Source organism: Schistocerca americana, chromosome X (assembly GCF_021461395.2).
Source record: "Schistocerca americana isolate TAMUIC-IGC-003095 chromosome X, iqSchAmer2.1, whole genome shotgun sequence".
In the NCBI taxonomy this organism is placed as follows: Eukaryota; Metazoa; Arthropoda; class Insecta; order Orthoptera; family Acrididae; genus Schistocerca; species Schistocerca americana.
Genome location: NC_060130.1, coordinates 922,659,440 through 922,678,722, shown reverse-complemented (window position 1 = coordinate 922,678,722; position 19,283 = coordinate 922,659,440). Strand labels below are relative to the sequence as shown.

Below are 19,283 nucleotides of genomic sequence, written 5' to 3'. Positions count from 1 at the left end.
ATCCGGATAGTATTAATCAGATAGTGTATGTCAAAAAAGGCAATTGTCTCTGGACAGAACCCAGTGGCACATACCACTTTTGATGACACAAGTCAGATTCCACTTTATTCCCTATGTATTTTTACTGGAGGACCACCGCTAGTTTCCAAAAACGAAGTGAACCATTGATGAGCTGTTTTCTTCGTCCAATACTGCTCCAAGTTTGTGATTGTCACAATGAAACGCTTTTTTTAACCGGAAGGAAATACCTAGTCCCCAGCCTCTTTCAGCCCTTAATAGTGCCTACAAACAGAACAATAAGTTGCCTTTTCTTTGTTTAATGTTTTTCTAAAGCCAGAAAGCGGGAGTGACAGGATATTATGTGTACTGTAATGTACTGTACATGGATATCTCAAAAACTATCAAAACCATTGGTACCAAAGAAATTGGCCAGTAACTGTCTACTTTATGTATTTCTCACTTTTATGACAGGTTTTTTTAACTAGTGTTTTACACTGAAGCGCCAGAGAAACTGGTATGGACATGTATATTCAAATACCGAGATATGTAAACAGGCAGAATACGGCGCTGCGGTCGGCAATGCCTATATAAGACAACAAGCGTCTGTCGCAGTTGTTACATCGGTTACTGCTACTGCAATGGCAGGTTATCATGATTTAAGTGAGTTTGAATATGTGTTATAGTCGGCGCACGAGCGATAGGACGCAGCATCTCCGAGATAGCGATGAAGTGGGGATCTCCCGTACGACCATTTCACGAGTGTACCGTGTATGTCAGGAATCCTGTAAAACATCAAATCTCCGACATCGCTGCGGCCGAAAAAAGATCCTGCAACAACGAGACCAACGACGATTGACGAGAATCGTTTAACGTGACACTAGTGCAACCCTTCCACCAAATTGCTGTAGTTTTCAAGGCTGGGCCAACAGCAAGTGTCAGCGTGTGAACCATTCAACGAAACATCATTGAAATGGGCTTTCGGAGCCGAAGGCCCTCTTGTGTATCCTTGATGACTGCAAGACACAAAGCTTTACATCTCGGCTGGGCCACACAACACCGACATTGGACTGTTGATGACTGGAAACATGTTGCGTGGTCGGACGAGTCTCGTTTCAAATTGTATCTAGCGGATAGACGTGTACAGGTATGAAGACAGCATCATGAATCCTTGGACCCTGCATGTCAGCAGGGGACTGTTCAAGCTGGTGGAGGCTCTGTAATGGTGTGGAGCGCGTGCAGTTGGAGTGATATGGGACCCCTGACACGTCTAGATACTACTCTGACAGGTGACACGTACACAAGCATTCTGTCTGATCACCTGCATCCATTCATGTCCATTGAGCACTCCGACGAAACTGGTCAATTCCAGCACGACAACGCGACAACCCACACGTCAAGAGCTGGTACATAATGGCTTCAGCAACACTCTTCTGAGTTTAAATACTTACCAGATGTTCAAATGTTCAAATGTGTGTGAAATCTTATGGGACTCAACTGCTAAGGTCATCAGTCCCTAAGCTTACACACTACTTAACCTAAATTATCCTAAGGACAAACACACACACCCATGCCCGAGGGAGGACTCGAACCTCCGCCGTGACCAGCCGCACAGTCCATGACTGCAGCGCCCTAGACCGCTCGGCTAATCCCTCGCGGCTACTTACCAGACATGAGCCTTATTGATCATATCTGGGGTGCTTAGGAACGTGCTGTTCAGAAGAGATCTTCACCTCCTCGTACTCTTAAGGATCTATGGACAGCCCTGCATGATTCACGGTGTCAATTCCCTCCAATACTACTTCAGACATTAGTCGAGTCTATGCCACGGCATGCTGCGGCACTTCTGCGTGCTTGCTGGAGCCCTACACGATATTAGGCAGGTGTATCAGATTCTTCGGCTCTTCAGTGTATTAAACCAATCGAAATGACTTGCATCTAAAGGAAGTGTATAATGGAAAATTGGAAATTTGTGGTGAGGTCTTATGGGACCAAACTGCTGAGGTCATTGGCCCCTAAGCTTACGCACTACTTAATCTAACTAACTTACGCTAAGGACAACACACACACCAATACCCGAGAGAGGATTCGAACCTCCGACGGAGGGAGCCACGCGGACCGTGACAAGACGCCATTGACCGCGCGGCTACCCCGCGCGGCAGGTATACTCGTAATATATGAAACTCTTATCCATTATGGATGTTGATCACAGCGACTGTGATGAATAAATATTTTCAGGAATGACTCCAGGCAGTCGCCAATCATGATGGTAGAATTTATATACTTCCACTGCCTGTGTCATGTCGCCTAGCTACTCATCATCATATGATGTAGTTCTTAGTGATCGTTCATAGAACTGTGGGAGTGGTTGTGTAGAGTTATTTGATTCTATACGATTATTCGTGTTTCATAAATCCGAGAAATTGTTAATGTTTTCCAATTGCGTTGCGTTAATTGTACATCGCAGGAATCAGATAACGCTACAGGAGAGTACCCACAGGGCTATGAACTATCACTAAGGACTGTAGAGCCTGATGATGAATCGTTACGCAACTTGAAATCTTACCCTCACGGATGGCGACCGCCTGCAGTCATTCCTGAAAACTTTTATTCCTCCCAGTTGTAGTGTTTCACATTCATACTGGATAAAAGTTTTATTTATTACACACTTCTTTTAATGCAGCAGTTCTTTCGAATGGTTTGATGAAACAGTCGTCAAAGAAACCATGTCAGAAAATGGAGGAAATACATAAAATAGACAAATTCCTTTCCTATCAGGGTTTTCGAAAGTTTTTGAGAAAACTATACAGAGGAGAGTAGAGTACGTCTCAGTACACACAGTTTGCTGTCATATTCGTATTTTAGCTTCAAGAAAGGCGTATCCGAGTAAAATTCAATTATGAACCGAATTGAGAAAAGCATATAAACAAATCAGAGGTTTAAGGACGTGTGGCTGGTTCCTGCGGCGGCAATGTGTCTGTAGTGTTGTGTAATTAACGTAATGGGTGATCGTAAACTGTGTTCTCTAAAGTTGTGAACCAGGAGTAATCCCTTGAGTCAAATAATTCTACACATTGCTACCTAAGATGACTTACAAGGAGAAGACAGGGCAGTCGGATTTTGGTAATTTTTTTATATTTGTGGCACGTGAAGTTCAGAACACAAGTATCAATTACCTACAGCTGCTCGATGCAACTCTGAAAAATTTACGAGAAAATCAACTTTGTAGTTTTCTGAGTGTCTTTAACAGGCCTACATTAAAGTATATCTGATCTTTCGATAGACAGCGTGGTTATGTGGTAGAACTCTCGCTTACCATGAAGGCGGCTGGGTTTGATTTCCACACGATGTAAACTTTTAAACAAATACGTATCTTTTTGAGAATAAAATTCAGTCGTCAGTGATAAACGAATTTTTATTACACTTTGTCTGTTACGACAAATTAATTTGTTATCTTCAGAAGTCTACAACATTAGGGATATTATAAATCCTTAGGACTTGAGTATACATGCATATGAAGTATAAGAAGTATATTACAGAAACTTACTTAGTACTGGTTTACTCCTGAATGTCAGTCTATTTTGCATAGAAACATAAGGCCATGGTATATTCAGAAATGTACATATTGTACATGATTATTGTGAACACAGATTGACAGTTTACAGTAACCGTATCATATCTATGTATATGTCACGCTATTGTGCTCACAGCAAGGAGCATATAAAAGAGTAACTAAGGTATATAAAGATGTTATATACAACACATTTGAAAAAAGCATCGCCCATAGTTCAAATATATATAAAATGATGGGCTAATTTTCACATTTCATAAGAGGTGATATGCAGTCAGAATAGTGTCTGTTTCTTACTGCAAGTTGATCATTCAGCGAATCTTTTGAATTTCGGTGGGAATCTTTATGTATCTGAAGTTCTTCTAAAAGTTTCATTTTGTAGCCCTTGTCAACTATATACAATATTTCCATGTTAAACAAGGATGGGGGAGGAAAGGTGTGTTTATGTATTTTGAAATGTTCAGCTGAAGTTGACTTAAATAGATTCTCGCTGTCTTTGTTGAAAAAGTGCGGACGAAAGCATCATCGTAAATGATCTCACTGTCTGTCCTATATAAAAACTCGGATATGTGTTACATTGTATTTTATGCACTCCAGATTTGAGAAATTTGTCAGTTGGAGGTTCTTCATGATGTATGGAGAGCAACTTGTTGGCGTTGTTGGTGGTAAAGGACACAGTGATGTAATATTATTTTTAAATAAAGTAGCTATACGCTATGAAATATCACCTAGAAATGCGGCTGTAGTGTATTTGTTTACAGCAAGGCTATGTTTATTGGGTATAGAGGAATTTATATTCTTGTTGGTTTTATTATTCTAATGTTTTTGTAGCAGGTTTACTTCATATCCGTTTTTGACTGTTAAAGATTTATAATATCCGTCAGTCTGTAGGCTTCTGAAGATGACAGCTTATTTTGTCGACACCGGAAAATACGTCTTTTACGATCATTTCTATGAAATGTAAACTACATAATGATGAAAAAAATTAACTGGTAATTTTTTAAAATTTAAACAGTCGTTATTAACAATCTTTCATAAAGATTGGTAAGTAGGAATTTATGTTTGGCATGAAAACTGGACTTTTTAGTGTGCCACATGTAATTAGAAATAAGAGGACGCCCATTTTTCATAAAAGAGAGTAGGTACGGGTTAATGAATTTTTGTTTAAATGAAGTAGGTATTCGAATTGAAGGAGAAATTTTATAGCCCTAAAGACACTCGAACCAACAATCCAACTATTACGAGTCTCGAGTGCTACTGATTTTTTCCCCATTTTTGTGCATTTTACGCTTTACGGAAGTGCTCACAGAACATGAACCTTTGTTTAAAAATTATCATCTGCTGGGAATCGGACCCAGGTACCCAACACGGCAGTTCCGGATCTTACCGAAGCGCCAAGCTGTCTATTGAAAAATCGACCTTGCGGTAAGTTAACAAAAGGCTCGGAAAACTTCAAAGATTTTTTTTTTCAAGAATCTTTGACTGATGACTTCGAACGATTGACATTTGAGATATGAATCTGACGTACCATAAATATAAAAAAGATAACGAAAATCGAGTGCAGTGTGAAATTCTTGTTAGTCCAGTACCATCTGATGAAGACTTGAAACAAGTAATGTGAAAATATAAATTGTATCAGCGTGAGAGGCGGGCGATACCAGCAATTTCTGAAAATCCGCATGATAAAATTTATCTTCGTCTATTATTCGACCTATGTGTAGCAAACAGGCACACACGACGCTGATTTGTCTCATGACGGTGCCCACTAAAGTGTCAAGAGTCATGAGATAGTGATATGTAAGGACATAGATGCCACTAGTATTGCGTACACAAGGTAGGAAAGGGCAGTGCATTGACGGACCTGCTATTGGTACTCAGATGATTTGTGTGGAAAGGTTTCAGACTTGATTATGACCGCACGACGAGGTTTAACGTACACTGAAAGCGGAATGGTAGTTGGAGCTTGTCGCAGGGTCACATGGGACATTCCGTTTTGGAAATCGTTAGGGGCTTCAATTTTCTGAGATCTATAGTCTCAAGTGTATGCCCAAAATACCAAATTCCAGGCATTACTCTCACGACGGAGAACGCAGTGGCTGACGATCCTCACTTAACGACCGAGAGCAGCGGCGTTTGTGTAGAGTTCTCAGCGCTAACAGAAAAGCAACATTGCCTCAAATAACCGCGGAAATCAATGTGGAACGTACGACGAACGTATCCGTTAGGACAATGTGGCAAAATCTGGCGTTAATCGAATACGGCAGCAGACGACCGATGGGCGTGCCTTTGTTAACAGCACTTCGCCCTCAGCGCCTCTCCTGAGTTCATGACCGTATTGGCTGGACCTCAGACGACTTGAAAACCGTGGCCTCCTCAAATCAAATGGCTCTGAGCACTATGGGACTTAACTTCTGTGGTCATCAGTCCGCTAGAACTTAGAACTACTTAAACCTAACTAACCTACGGACATCCCACACATCCATGCCCGAGGCAGGATTCGAACCTGCGACCGTAGCGGTCGCGCGGTTCCAGACTGAAGCGCCTAGAACCGCGCGGTCACTCCGGCCGGCCGTGGCTCCGGAGAAGCGTCCCGATTGCAGTTGGTAAGTGCTGATGCCACGGTTCGAGTGTGGTGCAGACCCCACGAAGCCATGGATTCAAGTTGTCAACAAGGCACTGTGCAAGCTGGTGATGTCTCCATAGTGGTTATTTATTTTATTTACACGTCAAGTTTCGTAGGACCAAATTGAGGAGCAAATCTCCAAGGTCATGGAACGTGACAGTACACGAAATTACAACATAAAAGCAATAACAAAAATGGTTCAAATGGTTCTGAGCACTATGCGACTTAACTTCTGAGGTCAGCAGTCGCCTAGAACTTAGAACTAATTAAACCTAACTAACCTAAGGACATCACACACATCCATGCCCGAGGTAGGATTCGAAACTGCGACCGTAGCGGTCACGCGGTTCCAGACTGAAGCGCCTTTAACCGCACGGCCACACCGGCCGGCAAAAGCAATAACAGATAAAAATAAAATATTTATGGGTTGTATTCACGTGGAATGGACAGGGTCCCGGATATGTTCGGTTACTTGGAGACCATTTGCAGCCATTCATGCAATAATGGAATTCTTAAGGACGACAATGCTCCATGTCACGGGCCCACAGTTGTCGCGACTGGTCTGAAAAACATTCTGGAGAGTTCGTGCTAATGATCTGGGCCATCCAGATGAATTCCATCTAACATTCATGGGGCATATTCGAAAGGTCAGTTCGTGCACAAAATCCTACACCGGCAAAACTTTTGTGATTATGGATGGCTACACAGGCAGCATGCTCAAGATTTCTGCATGGGACTTCCGACGACTGGTTGAGTTTATGCCACGTCAAGTTATTGCACTACTCCGAGCAAAAGGAAGCTCGACACGAGGTATCCCTGGAGTTTCGTCACTTCAGTGTATACGATTAAGGCTACTCACGCGGACAGGCGGCGGTCGTCGACGGAGTCGGTGATGAGCTTGGGCGGCACGAGCGCTCGGCGGCGCGTCAGCGCGGAGGCGGGCGGCGGCTGCTCCTGCTCCTGGTCGTCCTCGCCGCCGCCGCCGGCCTGCGCCGAGCGCTCCGCCTCGCTGGCCGCCTCGAGCCGCGCCTGGGCCTGCTGCAGCTCGCTCTGGCTCTCCCCGCGCGGCACGCTGTGGAACACCGTCTCCTGGTTGCCCTGCGACCAAACATCAACACATAGTCACCTTGAAATACATCGCTAAAGCATGTCAACTAAAAATATTATTTCTCGCGCGTCTTTGGCTGGAAAACTTTTTAATTTTTGACAAGCGAAACACAGTTGGGAGACGGTATCCGAGGAAAAATCTCGATACTTCACTCTTGAGTAGTATCGTTAAAAAGTTATCATGTTCATAAAACAAGCAAAGATAAGTATCCATAACTTGCGCTATTGACACTTATCTCTGTAAAAAAAAAAAAACTCTTAACCGACACCAGTGTCTTCGTTTCTAAAATCTACACTACCAGCCATTAAAATTGCTACACCACGAAGATGACGTGCTACAGACGCAAAATTTAACCGACAGGAAGAAGATGCTGTTATATGCAAATGATTAGCTTTTCAGAGCATTCACACAAGGTTCGCGCCGGTGCCGACACCTACAACGTGCCGACATGAGGAAAGTTTCCAACCGATTTCTCATACACAAACAGCAGTTGACCGACGTTGCCTGGTGAAACGTTGTTGTGATGCCTCGGAGAAATGCGTACCATCACGTTTCCGACTTTGATAAAGGTCGGATTGTAGCCTATCGCGATTGCGGTTTATCGTATCGCGACACTGCTGCTCGCGTTGGTCGAGATCCAATTACTGTTAGCAGTATGTGGAATCGGTGGGTTCAGCAGGGTAATACGGAACGCCGTGCTGGATCCCAACGGCCTCATATCACTAGCAGTCGAGATGACAGGCATCTTATCCCCATGGCTGTAACGGATCGTGCAGCCACGTCTCGATCCCTGAGTCAACAGATGGGGACGTTTGCAAGACGACAACCATCTGCAAGAACAGTTCGACGACGTTTGCAGCATCATGGACTATCAGCTCGGAGACGACGCCTGCGGTTACCCTTGACACTGCATCACAGATACGAGCGCCTGCGATGGTGTACTCAACGACGAACCTGGGTGCACGAATAGCAAAACGTCATTTTTTCGGATGAATCCAGGTTCTGTTTACAGCATCATGATGCTCGCATCCGTGTTTGGCGACATCGCGGTGAACGCACTGAGGCGTAGCGCCGTATACCGATCCTGCCTTGGAGGCGGTTAAGTGGGAGATGTGTCTCAGAGCTGGATAGTGACTGATGGTGACGCGAGACTGGATGCGCACGTAGTTTATATATCAGCCGATAGAGGACAGTATTGACAGTATTGGATAGGGGACTGTGATTTAGTTTCGATTGTGCCCACTAGAGTGCACTAAAGTAATAGAATGTTTTTCATAAACTGTTCTAATATTTTTATAAAATGTTATTATGTCTTTTTGTGTAAGTAAAATGTTATAAATGTGTTTTAGCAGTATGAATGGTGCGTGAGTGTGGTTTAAGGTTAATATGAAGATAATTGTTGAACGAGTTATGTAGTGGGATTTAGTGTGGGAACATTTCGAAGAAGTATGGATGTGGACAAAAGGGAATTTTGTAGAATATATTTTTAAAGTAAGTTTATGGTAAAGGGAAAGTTAATTCAGGTGTAAATAACAATAGTAAATAACTTTATGCATAAACAAAACTTCAGCATAATAGATAATAACGTTCTTTAAAAAGTGCAGTCGTTAGGTTTACTATTTTGCGATTGGTTCTTGATGAAAAGCGCGGACAGATGCGGGAGAATGTTGCTTTGCTATTGGCTGTTGAGTAAACTGACCAATGGTAAAGCAATATTCTTCGCGCGCCTTTCTCTACTGGTAGAGACGACTTAGAGTATTCTAGAGGACAGTGGGAGCTTAGCGATGAAACAGTTCGGTCGTGTATAGTAGTAGATCCGATGGAAACGATAAATTGCCCGATCTAGCAGTGTTTCATACATCAAAAGTGTGGTAAAGTAACGGCATAATTATTCCGATGGGCGTGTAGAAATTTCGGAATTTTTAAGTGAATTTTATGACGAGGAAAGACATATATTCCGCGTGGCGTATTGAGCAGGTCGGTGGCTAAAAACTGTAACTGCATTTGGTAACGACAGACTTAATATTTGGCGAGAATTATCAATCAAAAGCAATCAGTATTTTTGTAGCTATTACGTTTTCGGGAAATGCAACACCATAAACTTGATAACGTGAGTGAAAGCGATTGTGACTGACTGTGTTAAGACTAGCACGGGCTTGGCAGTGATACTTGTTCACCTAAGTTTCAGAATATATTAATTGAGGACAAAATTTTCAACCTTTCATTTCATGTGAAAACTTTCTCCCGAAACGTAGATTAGTGACTTTAATTGCAGCCTGGTTCACGTCGAAGTACAGTAGGTTTCGCTCGGCTTCCCTACTGATGATATGCTTAGACAATGTTCACAGGTAGGTGCAGGTTAGTCGTAAAGGGACGGAAGGAACCGCGTCGCCGCACCACATTGGAAGCGTGTATTCGTCATCGCCATACTGGCGTATCACCGGGCGTGATGGTATGGGGTGCCATTGGTTACACGTCTCGGTCACCTCTTGTTCGCATTGATGGCACTTTGAACAGTGGACCTTACATTTCAGATGTGTTACAACCCGTGGCTCTACCCTTCATTCGATCCCTGCGAAACCCTACATTTCAGCAGGATACTGCACGACCGCATGTTGCAGGTCCTCTACGGGCCTTTCTGGATACAGAAAATGTTCGACTGCTACCCTGGCCATCACATTCTCCAGATCTCTCACCAATTGAAAACGTCTGGCCAATGGTCGCCGAGCAACTGGCTCGTCACAATACGCCAGTCACTACTCTTGATGAACTGTGGTATCGTGTTGAAGCTCCTTGGGTAGCTGTACCTGTACACGCCATCCAAACTCTGTTTGACTCAATGTCCAGGCGTATCAAGGCCGTTATTACGGCCAGAGGTGGCTGTTCTGTGTACTGATTTCTCAGGATCTATGCACCCAAATTGCGTGAAAATGTAATCACATGTCAGTTCTAGTATAATCTATTTGTCCAATGAATACCCGTTTATCATCTGCATTTCTTCTTGGTGTAGCAATTTTAATGACCAGTAGTGTATCCACAACTGAGAGGCACACGATTTTCACACGTTTTGAATATTAGGTTCGTGCATAAGTTCGTAGTGTTTTTCTTATGGGTTTACTTATTGATTGTCCTTTTGTATTTGTAGTTCACTGTTGCTATTTGAGTTTACATCTTGCCATTTTGTCATTTCAGGATAGTGTGTGGGGCTGTAGACGCTATAGCTAGAAAATGGAGTGCGAAGTGCATAAATCGGAACATTCCCTACATATTCTTCTGTTTAAGTTCAATACAGGGGTGACAGTTGCGGAGGTAGCCAGAAACACTTGTGCCGTGTATGGGTATAACGCGTTGGACAGAGCACGACAAGAAAATGGTTTTCTCTTTCCGAGGAGGATCTTTTTGACATTAGTGACTCTTAAAGTTCAGGAAAACCTTCGAGGTATCGTGGAGATCTTTAAAACGCATTAATCCACAATGATCCGCGTCGGTGTACTCTAGAACTGGCAAGTGTGATCAACTGTGGTCATCGTGCGACATTTGCATCCAATGGACGAGGTTCAAGAATCGAATGTATGGGTACCGCATGCTCTAAGCCAAAGTCACAAAAATCTGCGTATGGCCAAATGTGCATCTGCGCTTGCTGGTCAAAACTTGGTCGTAAATAACACCAACCATTCTTATCCTGTATCGTCACTGGTGACGAGAAATGGTGTCTTAATAATAAGATAAGGAAGAGAAAGGAATGGTTGAGCCGAAACAAAGCAGCAACTCCCCGTACAACGACGTGTGCGCATCCACAAAAGATTAGGTCATATATATGATGGAACAGCGACAGTGTCCTATGCTACAAATTGTTTCCCCTATGTGTAACCATTACTGCTGACATGTACTGTCAACAACTGAGACATCTTGCAGGCGCAGTCCGAGAACAATAATCGGGAAGATTGCAGGAAGTGATGGCACTCCACGTTAAATACTAAACAAGAGTTGCTATGAGAAGTACGAGATTAGCACCCACCTTTTTCACCAGATCTTGTGCCCTAAGATTTACACCTTTCCCGCTCTCTATCGAACAAACTTAAAGCAACTTATCCTGATGAAACTGCTCTCCAAACATAGCCCGACGAGTTCTTCGTCCCAGAATGACATGATTTCTACTGTCGCGGATTCAAAAAGTTACTTCTGCGTTGGCAGACTTCCAAATGGTGAAGGAGAATGTATTATAGGTAACTAAAGCCTATATGTGTATCTGCTGTGTTCATTGAACTTAAGGAAAAACGCTACGCACTTACGCACCAACGAACTAGAATAACGCAAGCGCTAAGCGATATTTTCATTACAGATTGCAATTTTTAAAACTTTGGAGATCTAAATACGAAATTACAGAGCAGATTGTAAGACTAACCGCTGACTAATAACCAAAAATATGGTTTCTGATTTGTGGACTCCTGCTATCCGCGTCATCATTCATTTATAGTAACAGAAACAGGGTGTTTAAAAGGAAAGTGGAGTATATTCCACAGGATGTAGTACTGACCAAAACTATAAAAAATTCCTATTATGAAATGTCCAGAAACCAATCCCTGTTGAGATATGGGCCATCTTACTTGTGACGTATAGTAAAGTAGTATTTAGTGACGGAGGCGATATTCGCAAGAGATACACTCCTGGAAATTGAAATAAGAACACCGTGAATTCATTGTCCCAAGAAGGGGAAACTTTATTGACACATTCCTGGGGTCAGATACATCACATGATCACACTGACAGAACCACAGGCACATAGACACAGGCAACAGAGCATACACAATGTCGGCAGTAGTACAGTGTATATCCTCCTTTCGCAGCAATGCAGGCTGCTATTCTCCCATGGAGACGATCGTAGAGATGCTGGATGTAGTCCTGTGCAACGGCTTGCCATGCCATTTCCACCTGGCGCCTCAGTTGGACCAGCGTTCGTGCTGGACGTGCAGACCGCGTGAGACGACGCTTCATCCAGTCCCAAACATGCTCAACGGGGGAGAGATTCGGAGATCTTGCTGGCCAGGGTAGTTGACTTACACCTTCTAGAGCACGTTGGGTGGCACGGGATACATGCGGACGTGTATTGTCCTGTTGGAACAGCAAGTTCCCTTGCCGGTCTAGGAATGGTAGAACGATGGGCTCGATGACGGTTTGGATGTACCGTGCACTATTCAGTGTCCCCTCGACGATCACTAGTGGTGTTCGGCAAGTGTAGGAGATCGCTCCCCACACCATGATGCCGGGTGTTGGCCCTGTGTGCCTCGGTCGTATGCAGTCCTGATTGTGGCGCTCACCTGCACGGCGCCAAACACGCATAACGCCATCATTGGCACCAAGGCAGAAGCGACTCTCATCGCTGAAGACGACACGTCTCCATTCGTCCCTCCATTCACGCCTGTCGCGACACCACTGGAGGCGGGCTGCACGATGTTGGGACGTGAGCGGAAGACGGCCTAACGGTGTGCGGGACCGTAGCCCAGCTTCATGGAGACGGTTGCGAATGGTCCTCGCCGATACCCCAGGAGCAACAGTGTCCCTAATTTGCTGGGAAGTGACGGTGCGGTCCCCTACGGCACTGTGTAGGATCCTACGGTCTTGGCGTGCATCCGTGCGTCGCTGCGGTCCAGTCCCAGGTCGACGGGCACGTGCACCTTCCGCCGACCACTGGCGACAACATCGATCTACTGTGGAGACCTCACGCCCCACGTGTTGAGCAATTCGGCGGTACGTCCACCCGGCCTCCCGCATGCCCACTATACGCCCTCGCTCAAAGTCCGTCAACTGCACATACGGTTCACGTCCACGCTCTTGCGGCATGCTACCAGTGTTAAAGACTGCGATGGAGCTCCGTATGCCACGGCAAACTGGCTGACACTGACGGCGGCGGTGCACAAATGCTGCGCAGCTAGCGCCATTCGACGGCCAACACCGCAGTTCCTGGTGTGTCCGCTGTGCCGTGCGTGTGATCATTGCTTGTACAGCCCTCTCGCAGTGTCCGGAGCAAGTATGGTGGGTCTGACACACCGGTGTCAATGTGTTCTTTTTTCCATTTCCAGGAGTGTATATGCAGGGTGTAAGTAACGTAACGCGACTCCGATACGGTTATATGATAACCATTATGTAGGCAAACGATTGGTGTAAGATTCGTATCTTTCCAACGTACGTTACTGGAGAACATAACACCTGCAGAAAGACAACAACTATGGTTCATGCACCACCCCATTTGTACGGGTCTTGCTTGCGTCAGTACACAGTACCTCACCAAAATGTTCCGTGGGCGATGGATTGGTCGAGGAGATCTGGCAACGTGGTTTACGCGTTCACCGGATCTGAATCCGTTGGATTTCTGCCTATTGAGTCACTGACACTCATTACTCTATGCCAAATCCATCAACAATGTGCATATGTTACAGGAACAGGTGAAAAATGCATGTAACGCAGTTACATTGGAGCTAGGTGTATTTGAAATAGTGGGAATAAGACTGAAGGATGACTCAGGATGCGTGGTAACCATATACAGCACTGCCTGAAGTGTCTATTTCTACGTAACCGACAGATGAAGGGATGAACTGGCCCATATCATAAAAGACAGAGGTTTCAGGACATATAGTTAGAGGAACATGTCTCCTAGCTTTGACCAACACTACGTGCTGTAGTGATACGTGACCTTTCTTCTTAAACACTTCGTGTATAACGCAGTATTTACTCTTTTCCTATCGTGTTAAGTGAGTAATTTTATAGTGCTGTTTGGTGGGGTATTTTCTTAAATGCTGTTTCACGTTTGAAGTATTTCCCAAGGACTCTAAATTTTTGAAGAAAGAATTGCACCTCGCTTCATTATTATTCAGTTCATCGAAATGCAGCCAAGTGTCACTTTTCGTAGGTGCCATTCTTCTGTTGATTCAGTCACTTTCCCACTTAAAGTGTATTACAACAACCAAGTCGTGAAGACAAAGGGTTTATAAGAGAACAAGCTGCGACCGAAATGTTGCCAAGGTTGGCGAAGAGTTGCAAACATTTTCTCTCGCACGTACATCCCTCGTTTAATCGTTGGGCTTTCGTGGTAGCGCATTGAAGTGTTCACAGTGTTTGAACAGAGTCAAGCGACCGAAATTTTGGATAAATAAGCGAAACTTAATCGTCATTATGATCATCCGATACGATCCCTGTTATTAAGTTCTGACATGTGTGAAAGTGTCGCGAACGATCATGGAAAGTTACCATGACGGAACAGCTAATATGTATACCGAATGACGTAACGATAAGGTTTCGTTTCCATCGCGAGGACTAAATACTAGTTTTTAACGTAACAACAGCCTTAGCATAATAGGCGCTATAATGAGATAAAAAAGATTTACGGAGAATAGTAATTCGTTTAACGGTAGAAAATGTAAGCAAATACTAACTAATATACCATCGAATCTTACTCTTCTGGTTTTTCCGCGTCTTGGAGTTTCTGTTATTGATAAATATCGCATTTTTGCGCTTTTTGTACTGTATCAGTTATAAATGACTTCGTCTGAAACACGGAATTTGGTTTCGATGCCGAACTGACACGAATTACTTAGTATAAGTATGGAATTTTGGTACTGGTGGCAGGCACATAGGAACTACTCGCGATGTAAAGTCTTTCACTCTTTGATTCTACCGCATATCTTATTGATATTTAGAAAAATTAGTTTTTATGTAATATGGTACTAATAATTTCTTCTGAAATAAGATTAGTCATTGTAGTGATAGAATGACGTGGATTACCCGCATTGTGTGGATAGTCATTAATAAGTAACCGGAGAATATTCGTAAGTGAAATTATCATCTTACTATCTAACCTACACCTCGGACTATGCTACAGATCAATCTGACACCACAACTTAGATTCAGATTTTTGAAATGAAATTATTAATGACTTTTCGACACTGACAGTGAAAAAATGCTGTACATGTCAATTAAAGAAACACCAGTATGCGGAACACTAACGGCTGTTCAGTCTACCACAAAAATCCTCCTATTGGCTGCTTCCAACTTAACACGTAGACACATTGCAACATCTGTTCTATACTTCGAGCAGGCTCCCTTTGTGAAGGTTCGCCACCTGTTAGTTTATACTGGACGGTAAATGTTCAACAGAAATGAAAGTAATAGCCGGCCGAAGTGGCCGAGCGGTTCTAGGCGTACAGTCTGGAACCGCGCGACCGCTACGGTCACAGGTTCGAATCCTGCCTCGGGCATGAACGTGTGTGATGTCCTTAGGTTACTTAGGTTTAAGTAGTTCTAAGTTCTAGGAGACTGATGACCTCAGAAGTTAAGTCCCATAGTGCTCAGAGCCATTTGAACCATTTGAAATATCTGGTACGTCCAAAGGAATTACGTTAACATGCGAGACAGTCGCAAGTTACAATATTTTAAAAAAGAACGTCACATACCCTTGCAGGGATAGAACTTATAAAAACTGGAGCAAGAAAGTTCTACAATCATATGTAGAAGGAGAAATACTTGTTGAGGTACGAGCCATTTTACTCGTATCGAGAATAATACGCACTCGCAGCGGAAGCATAAATCCGTAGGGTCAAAGAGTTAGCTCGTCTTTCGCACGATTGTAGTGCATACTTACATGTAACAAATACTGATCTAGTACGATGCGCTTCTCAAAAATTTTCGAGAAATCGAAGTTCGAAGTTTTACGAGCCTGTTGAACACCACACGAAAGTTACAGCCGCCGAGCAGCGACAGTAGCGCGACCAGCTAAGCCTGCACGCTAGAAGTCTGTCTGTAATCCCTTCGATCATGAAACACGTCGATCTTCCCACAGCGACCTGTTTCATAAGTGTGCAAGCCCGCTGCTCGCCAGTCTACTGTTTTTTCCAAAGTATCGTAGGTTACTATGTTTGGATGACTATTGAAACTATCTCTGAGTCTCCTAGCGTGGTATATGTATCGGAGGGCAGGGACTTCGGGATGTGGGATCCAGTTAGTGTTCGCTACGAAATTGTCTGTTTGAGAAAACGTGATTGTAACAGGAAGCCATTCTGGTCTTAGTTTTCGTATTGTACGGTCGAAGATGCAGATGTGCAGTTTCAACGTAGCACTCAGTAGCACTCCGTATTCAGGCCACAAGTGGCCCATCGGGACCATCCCACCGCCGTGTCATCCGCAGCTGAGGATGCGGATAGGAGGGGTGTGTGATCAGCACACAGCTTTTGCCGGTCGTTATGATGGTTTTCTTTGACCGGAACCACTGATGAGTGCGCCCCGAAAAATGGCAACAGCGCATGGTGGCCCAGATGGTCACTCACCCAAGTGCTGGCCACGCCCGACAGCGCTAATCTTCGGTGATCTGACGGGAACCGGTGTACCCACTGCGGAAAGGCCGTTGCCGCGGTTTCAACATGATGCCCGACATACAGGCTGTCGCACGAGGAATGTTCAATAATCAGGGATGTGACAGGAACGATCATTCGAATCAAAAAGTTGTAGCAAACATAGAATCAAATTGCGCAGAGGAAATGAACCAAATACAGGCTAGAGTCTAAATATGGGCTAGTTGTTGCCTAACCGCATACAGGTGCTGCAGCCTAGTGGCGGCAGTGTTAAGTTGTTAGAGAGGGAGCCTACAAGCAAAAGGGAGCAATTGATCGCTTGTAGCCCAAGTGTTTGTATGTCGTGGTACAGAATGCGTCACTTTGCCATTTACAGTGCCTTGGAAGATTTTGTAGGTATGTATATTTTAATTTTATTTTCCATTAGTTGTTGCAGAAAACCTCCAATAGCAAATGCACGGGCAAAGGGAAGACCTTCAACAGTTAGGCAGATTCGGATGATGATGATGATGATGATGGTGCAGCCATGGGACGAGTTGTGCGTTACGATAACGATCTGGATATACCTCTAGGAGAATATTCACATGGTGAGGATGCATGTTGGTTTTTTTGCAATGGTGTCTTTTATGAGGACTTACATGAAGAACTTTGGTCAACTGTTTCGAATGCAAGATGTGGGTACGCAGCAAATGGGCAGTTGCTGAAACAGATATGTACATTAGCGACCATCGCAAATAGGCCTAATATTGATCTGAATTCATGTCATCTTACGTGTGTATCCTTAGCTTCCCACTGCTGGTAAGGCTTTCTTAAAAGTGCCGTCGATGCCTGACATATTGGTGTTCTTTTTATGGCTGCTTCATAGCATTTTTGAAGCAGCCCAATACCGACCTAAATGACAGATTTTTAGCCCTGTCTAAGTAAGCTATATTTTACAATTCTCCACTTCGAATCTGTTTATATTAACCTCATTCTTAAAAAGCCAACATGTGTTAGAATGCCATGAAGGTGCGTTGTATTTGAAAAGTTCAGAAATATTGGCGATATGAAAGTCATAGGCTGTATTTGGACCATATTCTCTACCTAGGCGCAGTTTTTCAGGAGAAGAGATGGGTTGCACAGTAGCGAAGATGAAAAAGCGCTCATAGATCTTTATGTATGGACTTCAGACACCATGGTTAGTGGAGATTTTTTGTTTTATCGATCAGTGCTATCACCTCTCAAAGTATGGAAACAAAGAGCTTGCAATAGATAATTTTTGTTCCATGGTCACAAAGTTGAATAAGTTCTCATAGCTCTTAAGGTATGCATTTAAGAGCCCGTATTTGCTAGACATTTTTGCTTGGAATGACCGTTCGTGCCATATCCCTGAATATTTACCGTTCTGTATTTGGGTGAGACAGCTGCAAGCTTTTGACTTATTATGTGTATTTGATGCATGTATAATTTTCGTTTCTTGCAGATTTCGAGTCACGTTTATACAGAGCAAAATATTGCATCAATATTTTCTAGAATAATAATGAAATTCAGCATTCACTTGTGATCATGTTCGCAAGTAGATGGAGATACGCAGTTGCGACTGACACATCTCTGAGTGTGCTGATGACATTTAAACCCCCCCCCCTCTCTCTCTCTCTCTCTCTCTCTTTATATATATATATATATATATATATATATATATATATATATATATATCAACGCAAAGTAGGAAGAACGTTTCCATTGTGCTACTTTTATGTCTTTTTAAATAACTACACAACTGATAATTTCGTGCAGGATTTGAGACGAAATGTTATCGCCCAAGTGCCGTTTTATATCCTGTAATTAATATTAATTTTAATATTTTTGTAGCCCAATCCACGTTCGTCATTTCACTACGTTAAAAGGTTTCCTTTGTTTGAACATAGTCGCGTGGCCTTATACACGGTGGTCCATTGATAGTGACCGGGCCAAATATCTCATGAAATAAGCATCAAACGAAAAAACTACAAAGAACGAAACTCGTCTAGCTTGAAGGGGGAAACCAGATGGCGCCGTGGTTGGTCCGCTATATGGCGCTGCCATAGGTCAAACGGCTATAAACTGCGTTTTTTAAATTAGGAACCCCCATTTTTTTATTACATATTCGTGTAGCACGTAAAGAAATATGAATGTTTTATTTGGGCCACTTTTCTCGCCTTGTTATAGATGGCGCTGTAATAGTTATAAACTATAAGTACGTGGTATCACGTAACATTCCTCCAGCGCAGACGGTATTTGCTTCGTGATACATTACCCGTGTTGAAATGGACCGTTTACCAATTGCGGAAAAGTTCGATATCGAGTTGATGTATGGCTATTGTGATCTAATTGTCCAACGGGCGTGTGCTATGTATGCTGCTCGGTATCCTGGACGGCTTCATCCAAGTGTCGGGACCGTTCGCCGGATAGTTAAGTTGTTTAAGGAAACAGGAAGCGTTCAGCCACATGTGAAACGTCAACCACGACCTGCAACAAATGATGATGCCCAACTAGGTGTTTTAGCTGCTGTCGCGGCTAATCCGCACATCAGTAGCAGACAAATTGCGCGAGAATCGGGAATCTCAAAAACGTCGCTGTTGAGAATGCTACACCAACATCAATTGCACCCGTACCATATTTCTGT

At 43.6% G+C, this 19,283-nt stretch overlaps 1 protein-coding gene and 1 pseudogene across 1 annotated transcript in view; both read right to left on the bottom strand.

Annotated features, from left to right (window-relative positions):
* LOC124556400 overlaps positions 1-19,283 on the bottom strand; it is a 720,172-nt gene that overhangs the window by 307,503 nt on the left and 393,386 nt on the right. Inside the window, exon 4 of the mRNA XM_047130362.1 lies at positions 7,051-7,289. Within this exon, the coding sequence (XP_046986318.1) occupies positions 7,051-7,289 (239 nt within the window). The remainder of the gene's footprint in view (positions 1-7,050; positions 7,290-19,283) is intronic.
* Positions 16,580-16,697, bottom strand: LOC124557414 (annotated as a pseudogene).